The 13142-nt window shown below is 50.7% G+C and overlaps 2 protein-coding genes across 3 annotated transcripts; both read left to right on the forward strand.

The window, feature by feature from the left end:
* Nucleotides 1–433: 433 nt before the first annotated feature.
* Nucleotides 434–3359, forward strand: RPL12 (ribosomal protein L12; the record flags this gene model as incomplete). 2 transcript variants are annotated; one of them, XM_083875571.1, is made up of 7 exons in its annotated part: nt 434–580; nt 663–736; nt 1061–1159; nt 1907–1988; nt 2552–2638; nt 3063–3175; nt 3264–3359. In XM_083875571.1, the coding sequence occupies exons 1-7, from the start codon at nt 544–546 to the stop codon at nt 3267–3269; spliced, it is 498 nt and encodes a 165-aa protein (XP_083731697.1). In that variant the 5' UTR covers nt 434–543. The 2 variants fall into 2 exon arrangements, with proteins under 2 accessions (XP_083731697.1, XP_083731696.1); XM_083875570.1 differs by lacking the exon at nt 3264–3359 and having other exon boundaries at nt 3063–3193.
* A 1620-nt stretch (nt 3360–4979) lies between these two features.
* Nucleotides 4980–13142, forward strand: ZMYND19 (zinc finger MYND-type containing 19). Its single transcript, XM_083876125.1, has 6 exons — nt 4980–5075; nt 5314–5373; nt 6323–6429; nt 9815–9955; nt 10692–10872; nt 12865–13142. The coding sequence occupies exons 1-6, from the start codon at nt 5025–5027 to the stop codon at nt 13006–13008; spliced, it is 684 nt and encodes a 227-aa protein (XP_083732251.1). The 5' UTR covers nt 4980–5024; the 3' UTR covers nt 13009–13142.

Consider the following 13142-nt stretch of genomic DNA (forward strand, 5'->3'; position numbering starts at 1 on the left):
CACAGGGCCCTGTCCCGCCCCTGCCTAGTGCGCCCCCTGGCGGCTGGAGGATCCACGGGATCCCGGGATGGGAAAAGATCCCCCCGGGAATCACCGAGTCCATCCTGGGCTTGATCACCGCCTCGTGCCCAGCCCAGAGCACTGAGAGCCACGGCCGGGCCTTCCTTGGACACATCCAGGGGTGGGGACTCCACCAGTGCGCTGGGCAGCCCCTGCCAGTGCCAGTGCCTCACCAGCCTTCCACATAGTCCATATATTGCAACAGGAATAAAAGGGATAAAAGGGACAGACAGACAGACAGACAGACAGACAGACAGAGACGGAGGGACGAACACAGACAGACAGAAATGGATCTCCAGCAACCCCACCACAACCCACTCTTCCAGCTCTCGCGAGATCTCGGCGGCTATTTATAAATTCTGTATTCTCGCGAGATCTCATCGGGTATATCCCAGGCCCGCACCGCCCACGCCGCCTTTTCGCTGCCCCTCGGCTTCGTCTCCGCGGTCTATCCACCTCCATCCGCCTCCATCCGCCACCGCCATGCCTCCCAAATTCGATCCTAACGAGATCAAAGTCGGTATGTGTCGGGGCGGGAGGCGGGCGGGGTTCGCGGGGCCCGGCGGCGGGCGCGGCTGACGCGGCGCTGTCCCTCCCCGCAGTTTACCTGCGCTGCACCGGAGGCGAGGTCGGAGCCACCTCAGCACTGGCGCCCAAGATCGGACCCCTGGGGCTGGTACGTGCCGGGGAATTTAGGGAGCGAGGGAAGGCAGAGGGGAGTGTGGCCTGGGAGGGGTGAAATATGTCCCGGGCGAAGTTGGAAGTGTGTCCCGCGGCCTGGGAATGGAGGACGGGAATCGTGGCCTCCTGAGGGGAATCAGTGAATCCCAGGGGAAATTAAAGCGAGTGCTGTGAGGGAGGGATAAATCACAATCCGCGGCGGTGCTGCTCCATCCTGGAGAAATTCAGCAGTACTGCCCATGGAGAAAGAGCCGGGAGCAGCGCTGGGGCTGTGGGCTTTAACCCGAGCCCTCTGTGACTGCTCTTTGTCGTCCCTCAGTCCCCCAAGAAGGTGGGCGATGACATCGCCAAGGCCACGGGCGACTGGAAGGGGCTGCGGATCACGGTGAAGCTGACGATCCAGAACAGGCAAGCGCAGGTACCGCAGAGGCCGCAGGGCCCGGCCGGTGCTGCAGGCGTGGAGCCCCCGCGGGCTCCGCCTGCCCCGCACACACCGGCCCGGAGCCCGGCAGGGTCCACTCAGCCCTTCATCCTTCCGAGGTGGATAAAATGAGTGCCACACACGGGGGGCGTGTGGGGGTCTTCTGGCAAGACCTTGAAATGTGGGTGGGGGGGTGTGTGTGTAGATCCTCCTGTACCAAAGTTCAATTTGTATCCTGTTGTGGATAAATTGTTCTTTCTACAGAACATCCAACCACAAAAAAAAAAAGGCAAAAAAAAAAGGCAAAAAAACCACCAACCAAACAAAAAACCAACCAAAAAAACAAAAAAAAAACCCCCCAAAAAAAACCAAAAAAAAAGAAAAAAAAAACCAACACCAAAAAAAAAACCAAACAAACCCAAACCTTACTTAAAGCAGCATATAAATAAATAATTTTAAAAATGGACAATTCCTCCAGCCACCCGCCACTGTACCTGTCCTGATGCCTGTGGCTGGTACATTCCAGTGGTGAGCTGAGATTAAGCCCCAGGCAGGAAGCAGTCCTCTCCTCCTTGTGGGGAGGCCTGTGCCGAAAACCTGGGAACATTTTCCCCCCAAAAAACACCCTGGAGCATAAAGGAATTGATCAAACCCACGCTGCTCTGGCAATTACCTAATTTAAAGGTTGATTGTTTTCATCAATAATGTAGAATGGGGGGGGAAATTAATCTCTTTGGATTTTAGATAGAGGTTGTTCCCTCTGCCTCTGCTCTGATTATCAAAGCTCTGAAGGAGCCACCTCGTGACAGGAAGAAGCAGAAGAACAGTAAGTGTTCCCTTGGCTTTAATTCTGAATATTTTGGGGCAAAAAGAGGGGAAATACTGGTAAACAGGGAACATGAGCCTGGTTTTTGGGCATCCCTGCAGTGACAGGGTATTACTAAGACATGCACATCAGCAGAGGTCTGTGTTTGAGGGGGTTGTGGAGTCATGGACTGATTTGGTTTAGGAGGGACTTAAAATCAAGTAATTTCCACCCCAGCCATGGGCAGGGACACCTTCCACCATCCCAGGCTGCTCCCAGCCCCATCCAGCCTGGCCTTGGACACTTCCAGGGATCCAGGGAAAACCACAGCTCTGGGCAAAGCTGGGGTAGAGCAGCACTTGCCCCTGTTCCTGTCCTGTAGGGCCTGGCACAGGCAGAGGGAGGTGGCAGAAGTGCCAGCTCAGACAAAGGAGTTTGGAATAATTCATTGCTGCAGTCTGAGAGCAGCAGCTCTGCTGGAGCTGCACATTCCCAGCTCTCCTCGTGGCCTGAGTGCTGGGGATGGTGCTCCAGGAGGGAAAGAGAGGGCTGGCAGTGCCCTCAGTGCTGCTGTTCCCCCCCAGTCAAGCACAGCGGCTCCGTCACCTTCGATGAGATCGTGAACATCGCGCGGCAGATGCGGCACCGCTCGCTGGCCCGGGAGCTCTCGGGTGAGTCCTGCCAGTGCTCCTTCCCCTGCCCCGTGCCCTGAGAGAGGGGGAAATAGCTGAGTTGTGCTGGCTGAGAACAGCAGCCTCAGCACCCAGGGAGGGGAGAGGCACAGGGAGTGTCCAGTGTGTTCCTGGGGGAATCCAGGTTGGGAGATCTGGGTGAGGGATTTGATGTTCCCTGGTGAGGGAAGAGCTGGCAGCTGTGAGCTCTGTATCAGAATCCAGACTGTTTTGGGTGAGAAGGGACCTTAAAGCTCATTGAATTCCACTCCTCGCCGTGCTCAGGGTCACCTTTCACTAGCCCAGGCTGCTCCAGGTAAGCTCCTCAGATGTTTTCCCGTGGTAAAGCACTGACAAGCACTGAAGGTAAACTCAGATGTTTTCCCGTGGTAAAGCACTGACAATCTGTGTCTTCCTGCTGCAGGGACCATCAAGGAGATCCTGGGCACTGCCCAGTCCGTGGGCTGCAGCATTGATGGGAGACACCCCCACGACATCATCGATGACATCAACAGTGGTGCCATCGAGTGCCCGGCTGTAAGTGCCCAGCTCTGACTGAAATTGCTCTATGACATTTAATTATTGAAAGATGCCACTAATGAGCTGTGTCTGCTTCTTCCAACAGAGCTAAGACTGCAGAAAAGGAAGTTGCCACACGAAGGCTCCTTCAGTTTTTTGTAGCACTTTAAATACTTTTAATAAAGACCCAGTTGTCTGCAAACACTGGTGCTGGTTTGATTTGTCCCTGTCCCATGCTGTGAATTTTCCTTTGGGGAAACTCCCTGTTTTCTGGAAAGCACCTTTGGTGTGATGTATGTTCTGGATAGATCAGGGCAGAGATGAAAGTGTGGCTGTTTAAAATAGAAAATGGGAGGAATGGGAGCAGAAGGTTTAGACTTGTTTATTCAAAATTAGACTCATTTGTGTCCTTTGCTCCCTGATGAAATTTGGGTCAGTGCCCTGGTGAGCTCTGGGGGCCAGAGAACCTAAAGTGGGGCTGTAGTGACAGAGGGAAAGGCATGATCAAAATAAACATTTTTATCAAATCCACGAGCCCTGGCAGACACCAATTGTCCAGGAATATCCCACTATAGGTCCCTGTCAGTGTGGAGGGGACCTGACCCTGCTCACTCCTAAAGCCAAACAGCAAAGCCTGGCCTGGGTATTCCCAGCCATGGGAATCCTACAAGCTCAGGGGTCTGTACCTGCCTGTTCTGGCTGGGCTTTGGGCAGATCTCCCTGTCCCCAACTCCACATGGAGCTGATGGAGTCAAAACCAGGAGAGTTTGTGGCTGAGCTTTCATCTGTTTTCCCCCAGCTGCTTGTAGGGCCTTTTTCTAAGGCAACCAGGAAAAAAAAAAACCCGAATACAGCTGCAATTTCAGGCACTTGCCATGCTGAGGGAACAGTTTAAAGTTAGAAAGTGTATGTTTATTACGATGCCGGGCAGCGTGCGGGATACACATCACAATTTACAGATGGTCACAGGGGCTTTTATGTCCAGGAGTATTGAATACCCCAAACATAAATGCACATTCATAACTCTGGTACATCCCATTCCCTGCTTTGTATGGTAATTAGCCCAAAAAGCCATTAAGCATGGGGAGTTTGTTCTTTGAAATGGGTCGGTGGTCTTTTTTATGGGGTGGGGTCCCAAAATGATGAAGGAAGATGGGTCTTCCTCCCTTTGACTTTTTAACCTTTAGCTGAATCCTGTTTTTTCCAGGACTGTTTGATTTATGATTGTATTGTATTCATGGGGTCTATTGATTATTCAGGATGCAAAAGCCTGGTTTGACAGGCTCCATGATTTATCAGTTCCTTCCATGATTTATCAGGTCCTTCAGTCTGGCTTCTGTTAGCAAAAGGGAAGTTTAGCTACCTTACCTTAGCACTCTCTATTTTGACTAGTCTTTAATTCTTCTAAATCAATGCTTCAGGGAGATGGACTCCGTGATCCCGGTGGGTTTCTCCAGCTCTGGACACTCCAATCCCCTGGAGGGGCGCGGTCCCTTTAAGCGCGGCCCCGCCCCCGCCGGCCCGGAGCTTCCCGCGAACGTGACGTCACCGCCCGCGCCTCCCGCGCCCGCCCGCGAGCGCGCGCGCGGGGCCCCCGTCCCACGTGACCCTCGGGAGGGGGGGAGCCGCGGCGCGCCGCGCTCCCATTGGCCGAAGCGGCGGCGTTCGCGGGAATGACGCGAGGGCGGCGCGGGCTCGCCATTGGCTCTCCGGGTGCGGGTGGGCGGTGTCGAGGATCGCCATTGGCCGAGGCGCTGTGGGGAGGGGGGGTGGGAGGGGCGCGGCGGGCCCGCCCCCCGGGTGTGCGCTGAGGCGGCGGCGCGTGGCAGCGGCGCGGGGCGAGCGGCGGCCCCGGCCCGGCCCCGCCATGACCGACTTCAAACTGGGCATCGTGCGCCTCGGCCGGGTGGCCGGCAAGGTGAGGGCAGGGCGGGCCGGGAGAGGCGGCGGGGGGCGAGGGCCGGGGGGCTGGCCGGCCGGGCGGGCGGGCCGCGCTCTTCATTACCGGGCCTTACCGAGGCCGGGCCGGGGCCACGCTGAGGCCGTGCCGGGGCCTTGCGGAACCGGGGCCGTACCGTGCAGTGCCGGGCCTTGCCGAGCCCTACCGGGGCTGTACCGTGAGATCCAGGGCTCACGGAGCTCTCCCTCTATTCCAGACCAAGTACACGCTGATCGACGAGCAGGACATCCCGCTGGTGGAGAGCTACTCCTTCGAGGTGAGGGCACATCCCGCGCTCCCCCGGCGGGGCTTTACCGGGGCTTTACCGGGTTTGTGGCTCCCGCTGGAGCTTCGGCTTTTCCCTTTCCTCGAGCCCTGTGCCTTAACTCCCCTGATCAGAAGGAAAAATAACCAGTTTTTAAGTTATTGGAGTCCCAACGTGGAGGGTTTCAAGCAGGAAAAGTTCTGGGTTGTTTTTTCTTTTTCCCAATATATATTTATTAGTTTATTATGTGGTTTTTAATTTTCGTGCTGTTTGTATGCTTTTGGAGAACTGATAATTTCTCCTCCCGTGGTTTGGCAAACGTTAAAAATGTTCATTCTGCATTTGGAGGAGGAAAACCTGTATTATTGTAACTGATGATGGGACTAGGAAAAAGTGTTTTCTCTTCCCATCCACTTAAAGAGGGTGAGTGGGTTCTCCCAAGGCTTTGAAAGTGAAAGTCAATGATCACAAAATCCTCAATTAATGAGCCTTTTTTTTGGAGGAGGGACCATCCCCTGCTAAATTCCTGCATTCCAGTGGATGCTTTGGGGGCTGCCCTTAGGAATTTTAGGAGTTTGGGTAGAGCTGTTGCCAGAACACTCCCTGTTTGTTCATCCCTCCCCTCTGGCACCCAGCTGTGAGTGCCCCAAATGCATCAGGTTCTCCCTGAGCTTTGGCACCAACAGAGTTTTGTGGAGTGCAGGAGAAAAATGACAAATCCTCACTCCTGCCCTTTTCCTGCCCCACAGCTGCATTCCTGCTGTTCCTTCTGCCCTTTCCCAGCCCCACAACTGGAAGTTTGAGCTCCCAAACCTCCCCCTGGTTGTTCAAGACAACTCAGATCCGACCAAGCTCAGGGAAACCTGCAGTGACAAATCTGAAATGCTGGTTCCATCCCCGTGGAGCAGGTGCTGTCTGGGCTTTGTGGGGTGATCTCACAGCCTTTCCCTTCCCTCCCCAGGCTCGGATGGAGGTGGATGCTGATGGAAATGGTGCTAAAATCTTTGCCTACGCCTTCGACAAGAACCGCGGCCGCGGCTCGGGCCGCCTCCTGCACGAGCTGCTCTGGTGGGTACTGGGGAAAACAGGGGCTCACTTTGGTGCCACCAGCTCCTCTGGGCTGATTTAGTAGCTTCAACCCTCTCAGGAGGGTTGGAAAACCCAGCACAGGGTGCCAACAGAGTCCTCACAGGGAAATGTTCCAGGCAGAGAGAGGTGAGTGAGGTTTATTTACACCTGGGAAATGCTGCCCAAACTTCAGCTTGGGGGGAAAAATGGGACCTGCACCGTTTAATAGGTGAAGAAAAACCTTGTGGGGTTTTTTTTTGCCTGCTGAGAATTGGCAGAGAGGGAATTCCTGATAACTTCAAACTTTGAGGTGTTTTTTTATGCCTTTCTGCAAAACTGCCTGAGGTGATGCTGCTGCTGTTTCATATCAGCTGTTAAATCTTATTTTCCACACTCTACAAATCCTTGAAATCCTTCATAGGATGAACATTGAGTTTCAGGGGCCAATTTCCTCATTTGTGAGAGCAGCTCATCCTCTGAGCTGATCTATTGCTCCTTCTGGATGTTGATGGGTTCATAGAAAAGATGAGATCTGCTGAAAAAAATCTTATTTCTTTTAAAAGCCTTTTTGGGAAAATTAGACTTATTTTCTATTCAGTTCCACATCCTTGAAAGTCACAGTGCCCAGGATGTCCTTTTTCATCCCAGGTTACCTTTTTATCCCCTAGAACCAGGCTCTGCACAGGAGGAAGGAGACAAGAAGAAAATCCTATTATTATTATTATTATTATCATTATCATTTCCAATCTGCTTATTAAATATGGATTTTCACCTGCATCTGTTAATGTTTAATCTCACTGCACATAAAACTTTGTTGAAATGATGAAATTGGCTGCAGTATGTGGAGCAAAATCACTGCCAGCTCCTGCTAACTGTGAACCTCAGACAGTTGTAATTATTATCTGTAAATAGCATTAAACAGCACCTGAAAATTATTCAGGTCAATTGTTGAAGGCTGTGCAAATAATGACAGCTCAGCTATTTGTTTATGGCACAGCCCAGCCACTGCATCTTCTGCCTTGTTTTACTCAAATTAGGAAGTCATTTGAGCATATTCAGTTAGGAAATTCAAATTGTGTCACTGGAGCATGGGCTGGGGTTAAAAATAAAGAGATTGGGTGTAATGGGGATTTTGGAGAGACTCAGAGAGGGGAGTGTCAACTGCCAGGCAGAGGCAGAGCTGCAGTTCTGGAGTTGTAGTCAGATTTTTGGGTTAGAAAATATAAAATATCTGCAGTTCCTGTGAATTTCTTTGGGTCCTGAAGGTGTTTATGTTGCTGATTTTTAGTTGCAGGTCAGGGGCTGCGTCTCTGCAGGGGCTGTGAAGCAAATAAAAGAGATTTTTTGAAATTCTTTTCTTTTCTAGTTAAGCAGATATCTTTGCTCATGTCATGAGGCCCTTGGGATAGAAATCCTGGAGCTGCAGCAGTGACAGGAACCTTCTCCCTGTGCCCCCTGCAGAGGCAACTGTGGCATCAAAAGGCAGCCAAGAGCTGGAAATTCCCACCATGAGCTGCACAAATCCTTCCAGGGAGAACTTCCTGCTGGTTCTTCACCCTCTCTGGTGCTTGCAGTGACTCCCACATGGAGTTTTGGCTCCCCCAGAGCAGGGTTTGGATGTCCCTGTGGAGCAATCCCAGCTCTGTGCTCTGCTGGGTGTGGAGATGTTCCCTGGGGAACAGCAGCACATTAGTCATAAGCAGCACCAACTGCATGTTCAAAAACACATCTGAGACCTGATTTCTGGGGGTTTTTAAGGGTTTTTTTGAAGAAGATTTGCCATCTTGCTGCCTATAACAGGCTCAGTTCTGCTTCCTGGGGCCTGGAATTGCTGTGTCTGCTCTTTATTCCAGTCCTGGGTTCTGAGCTGCTGAAATACCAAAAAAAACCCAGAATCCAGATTAATTCCCTGGAAAGTCCTGGGGGGGAAGTGTTTTGCCTGGCATCTTGTAGGAGCTCAGGAGTGCAGGGGGAGGCAGAAGCTCCAGCTCTGCAGGACTTTGGGCTGCATTACTGAGGCTGTTCCTCTGCTTTTTCAAGCAGGTTCTCCACAGCCTGACCTTCCTGCTCAGTTGGGATGAGCTGGGATGGTCAGAGAGAGGCCTGGGAAGGTCAGTGGAGTGTTCATGCATTCAGAGCTTTCTTGATGAGAAGAAATCACCCTGAATTTGGCACTACCTCAGTGCAGTGGTGTTTAACACTGTCTGCTCACCAACTTCAGCCTTTACTTAGGCTTTGGTCACTTGAGGCCACAGAAAAGCTGGCAGTGATGTAGATAAATGTGGTTCTTACTCCCAAGGTCTATAACTTACACATACCTGGCTGGATTTTAACCAAGAATATACAAAATCCCTAATTTTTTTTCATTACAAGTCACATTGAATTGAGTTTTCCTGTTCTGCTGGGTAATGCTGAGCTTTGTAAAAGTTGAAAAAAAAAAGTGATTTTTTTTTTTTAAACTCAGGCAAATATCTCTTCAAACTTAAATGAATTATTTGAACTGGAATATTCAGTGAGGGCTGAGCAGGACTCAGTGTCAGGATGGAGGTGCTGGGTTACCCTCAGTGAGGACTTTCAGCTCTGCCTGCTCCTTGTTCTCCTGTGCTGGGAAATTCCCCGTGACAGAACAATCACAGATTTATGTCCCAGCCTTGCATTTCAGCTGGGATGGGGATTCCTGCAAGAACTGATACCAAAACTTGTCCAGGCACGAGGGGCTTTGACAGTGAACTTGATACTTGATGAAACAGAGAAAGGAGAGGTGAAAAGAAGAGGGAAGGGGAAATGAAAACTCTTAGAAGGCAGTAGGGAAGATCCCCCCTGAAGCCATCCTGCTTTGGGTTTTGGGGAAATTTCAGGTGTCTCTTGGTCAATTTTGGAGTCATTTAAAATTCCAGTGTGTTACACACAAATAGAGTCTAAAAAGCCTTTGCATACTCAGTGAAACCTCTGTCCTGTTGCTGCTCAGAGATGTTTCTTTATAAATAATAATCTCTGTGACTCCACCTCAGTGCCAAACTTGCATAAATGTGTCTGATAGAAATTCCTATGAAAATAATAAACCAGTAAAAAAAATTCCTATGAAAATAATAAACCAGTATTGTCACCTTTGAAGGAACACTGTAACTCCATGGATTTCTAGCAATAACTGGAGGAGTAGACTCTGGAACTAAACAATGTGCTTAAAATTGCTCTACACTCTTGGATACAACTAATTTATAACTGAAATAACCTGGAAAAAAGTCACTTTCTCTGGGGGTTGTTCTATCTGGAGTCTGTTTGCAGCCCAGTGCCAGCAGATCCCACCTCACATTGCCTCTGGAATTGCTGTGCCCCTTTGCTGCTGTTCACCACTGAGCTCCAGGCTGGTTTTTGTGTCCTGCAGGGAGAGGCACAGGGGAGGGATTGCCCCTGGCTTCCAGGTGGTGCACCTGAACTCCGTGACCGTGGACAACCGCCTGGACAACCTGCGCCTCGTCCCCTGGGGCTGGAAACCCAAGGCTGAGGAAATCTCCAGCAAACAAAGGTATGGCAGCACCTGGCAGGGGGAATAAAAATGTCTGTAAATGTGTTGTCTCCTTCCTTTAGTGATTTTTTGCTTTAGCAGAGCCTTTTTGGTTTAACTTTGGAGGTTTTGTGCATTGCTCTGTTCTGGCTCAGGGGAAGCTGCACATCTCACTGCCTTCTGCCCCAGGCACCAAAATTCCAATTTTGGGAGCTGCAGAATGCTCCTAGAAGTTGGAAATTGGACTCACCCAGGGTGAGTTCTCTCACCAGCAGCTTCTGGGAGCTTCCCAAGGGCTGGTTTCAGTGATGCCACTCTGCACATCAAGCTCTTCATGCCAGGATGGATCTGGATAATCGATGATGAGACCCACAGAGTTCACATCACACTCTGCTCCTTAAACATTTGCAGCAGCAGCTTGAAGATTGAGCTGATTAAACTGATTTTGAGAAGTTGTAGTGAATTACATGATTTGAGAGTTCAAGAATGAGAACAGACTTAAGCCAGAAATGAATTTTGACTTGGTGTGAATAATTTTGCACAGAATTAATTTTGCTTGATGTCACTTTCTCAATTGATACCTTTCAACTTTTGGGGTTTGCACTTAGTCTAAAATAACTTTAAAAATACCCAATATTTGTGCAGTCTGAGGCTAAATACAATGTTAACCTTATTTATTAATAAATTTGGAATAATTTCTCTGTATGATTATTATGAATTGATGTACCAAACTTGTACTTGTTTTTTTTTTTCCCAGGGAACAAAGTCTGTACTGGCTGGCAATCCAACAGCTCCCCACAGACCCCATAGAAGAGCAGTTTCCTGTCCTGAATGTAACCAGATATTACAATGCTAATGGGGATGTTGTGGAGGAGGAAGAGAACTCCTGCACTTACTATGAATGTCACTACCCTCCCTGCACAATGATTGAAAAACAGGTGGGTTCAGAGAGCTGGGAGTGTAGCCTTGGGGTAATGGTGTCTCTAGGGATTGATTTATTATTTAAAATGTAGAGCTTTACACAAGCCATTCAGTGGCTAAAAGCAATAATTTTCTCCCAGTCAGGTTTTCTTTGGCTTGAACCTCCAGCCCCTGATTTTCAGTTGGGTTTGAATTGGATGTTACTGGGCTGGGAGGAGGAGGGTGGTTTCTGCAGAGTGCACAAAAAGCCAAGTGGAATGGAAGCTTTCCTGCAGGGAGCAGAACTGGGATGAGTGAACAGCTGTGTGAGACAGCAGGAAGCATTGTAAGAGGGTTTGGACAGTCATGGAATCAAAAAATAATCTGGTTAGCATTTCCTGAGCAGAAGGTGAATTGCAGTGGCCTTCATTGAGGGGAGAGCTGGGAGGAAAAGTTCTGCTGGAGGAAGATAAAACAACATCAGGAGTGAGAGAATGAGCTGTGCAAGGGCTGTGCCTCTGTCACACAAATAAACAGGGGCTTTTCTGATAGCAGATGCTGAGTAGGCTAAACCCATTGTGTTCCACTTTCTGCCTTGGGGAAGGGAACACTTGCAAAAATGATCTTAAATTCCCTGTGTTTGAAACAGAGGCAGCTGTGCCTTTGATTTGGGTCTGTGCCCAAAAGCTCCCTGGATAACAGTAACTTTGGCAATGGCTGAGCTTGTGCAGCCCTCCTGATAATTTCTGAATTTCAGGTGCTTGGAGTTAAAAACAGAACTTAAGTTGACAAAACAGCAACATTGTGACAACAGATGTGTGACGCTCCAATATTTTGTCTATTAAGCACATTTTACAAATGTACAGCCACAGAAATTTCTTCAGACTTTTCTGCTTCTGTGAAACTCATGGTGGGATGTTTTATGTTTCATGGAATCCCAGACTGGTTTGGGCTGAAAGGGACTTTACAATTTATTCCTTGGACACCTTGCACTGTCCCAAGTTGCTCCAATACTTGGAGCAACATTGTCCAAGTGTCCTTGGACACTTACAGGGATCCAGCCACAGCTTCTTTTTGCAACCCAGACCCTCACAGTAAGGATTTGTTCCAATACCCCTCTAACCCAGACCCTCACAGGAAGGATTTATTCCCAATGCTCCTCTAACCCAGACCCTCACAGGAAGGATTTATTCCCAGTATCTCTCTAACCCTGCCTTCCTTCACCTTAAAGCTGTTCATCCTTGTCCCATCACCTGTTAGTGACAGGAACACCTGATCATAAAACTGCTTGGGGAAAAAGCTGCTGGGAGTGATCCCCTTGGGAGTGATCCTCCTGGGAGTGATTCCCCTGGGAGTGATCCTCCTGGGAGTGATCCCCTTGGGAGTGATCCTCCTGGGAGTGATTCCCCTGGGAGTGATCCTCCTGGGAGTGATCCTCCTGGGAGTGATTCCCCTGGGAGTGATCCCCCTGGGAGTGATCCCCCTGGGAGTGATTCCCCTGGGAGTGATCCTCCTGGGAGTGATCCCCCTGGGAGTGATTCCCCTGGGAGTGATCCTGCTGGGAGTGATCCTCCTGGGAGTGATCCCCCTGGGAGTGATCCCCCTGGGAGTGATCCCCCTGGGAGTGATCCTCCTGGGAGTGATCCCCCTGGGAGTGATCCCCCTGGGAGTGATCCCCCTGGGAGTGATTCCCCTGGGAGTGATCCTCCTGGGAGTGATTCCCCTGGGAGTGATCCCCCTGGGAGTGATCCTCCTGGGAGTGATCCCCCTGGGAGTGATCCCCCTGGGAGTGATCCCCCTGGGAGTGATTCCCCTGGGAGTGATCCTCCTGGGAGTGATCCCCCTGGGAGTGATTCCCCTGGGAGTGATCCTCCTGGGAGTGATTCCCCTGGGAGTGATCCCCCTGGGAGTGATCCTCCTGGGAGTGATCCCCCTGGGAGTGATCCCCCTGGGAGTGATCCTCCTGGGAGTGATCCTGCTGGTTCTCCTGGTCCCTGAGCAGCCCCTCTGACGTCCCCTTTTGTCCCCAGCTGCGCGAGTTCAACATCTGCGGGCGCTGCCAGGTGGCGCGGTACTGCGGCTCGCAGTGCCAGCAGAAGGACTGGCCCGCCCACAAGAAACACTGTCGGGAGAAGAAAAGGACCTTCCAGCAGGAGCTCGGACCAGAACGATGACCTGGTGGGCAAGAGGCCTCTCAGCAGCAGGATTCCTTCCCAAAGGCATTGGACTCTTGCTTTTGCACAGTATGACAGACTGCTTATCAAAGCCAGAGGCACTGAAGAAAAAAAAACAAAACAAAAAAACAAAA

This window comes from Zosterops lateralis (assembly GCF_965231275.1).
Source record: "Zosterops lateralis genome assembly, chromosome: 20".
Taxonomy (NCBI): Eukaryota; Metazoa; Chordata; class Aves; order Passeriformes; family Zosteropidae; genus Zosterops; species Zosterops lateralis.

Coding starts and splice junctions, on each gene's coding strand:
- ZMYND19 (XM_083876125.1), top strand. CDS start 5,025: ATGACCGACTTCAAACTGGGCATCGTGCGCCTCGGCCGGGTGGCCGGC. Junction 5,076..5,313: donor TCGGCCGGGTGGCCGGCAAG/GTGAGGGCAGGG, acceptor CCTCTATTCCAG/ACCAAGTACACGCTGATCGA. Junction 10,873..12,864: donor GCACAATGATTGAAAAACAG/GTGGGTTCAGAG, acceptor TTTTGTCCCCAG/CTGCGCGAGTTCAACATCTG.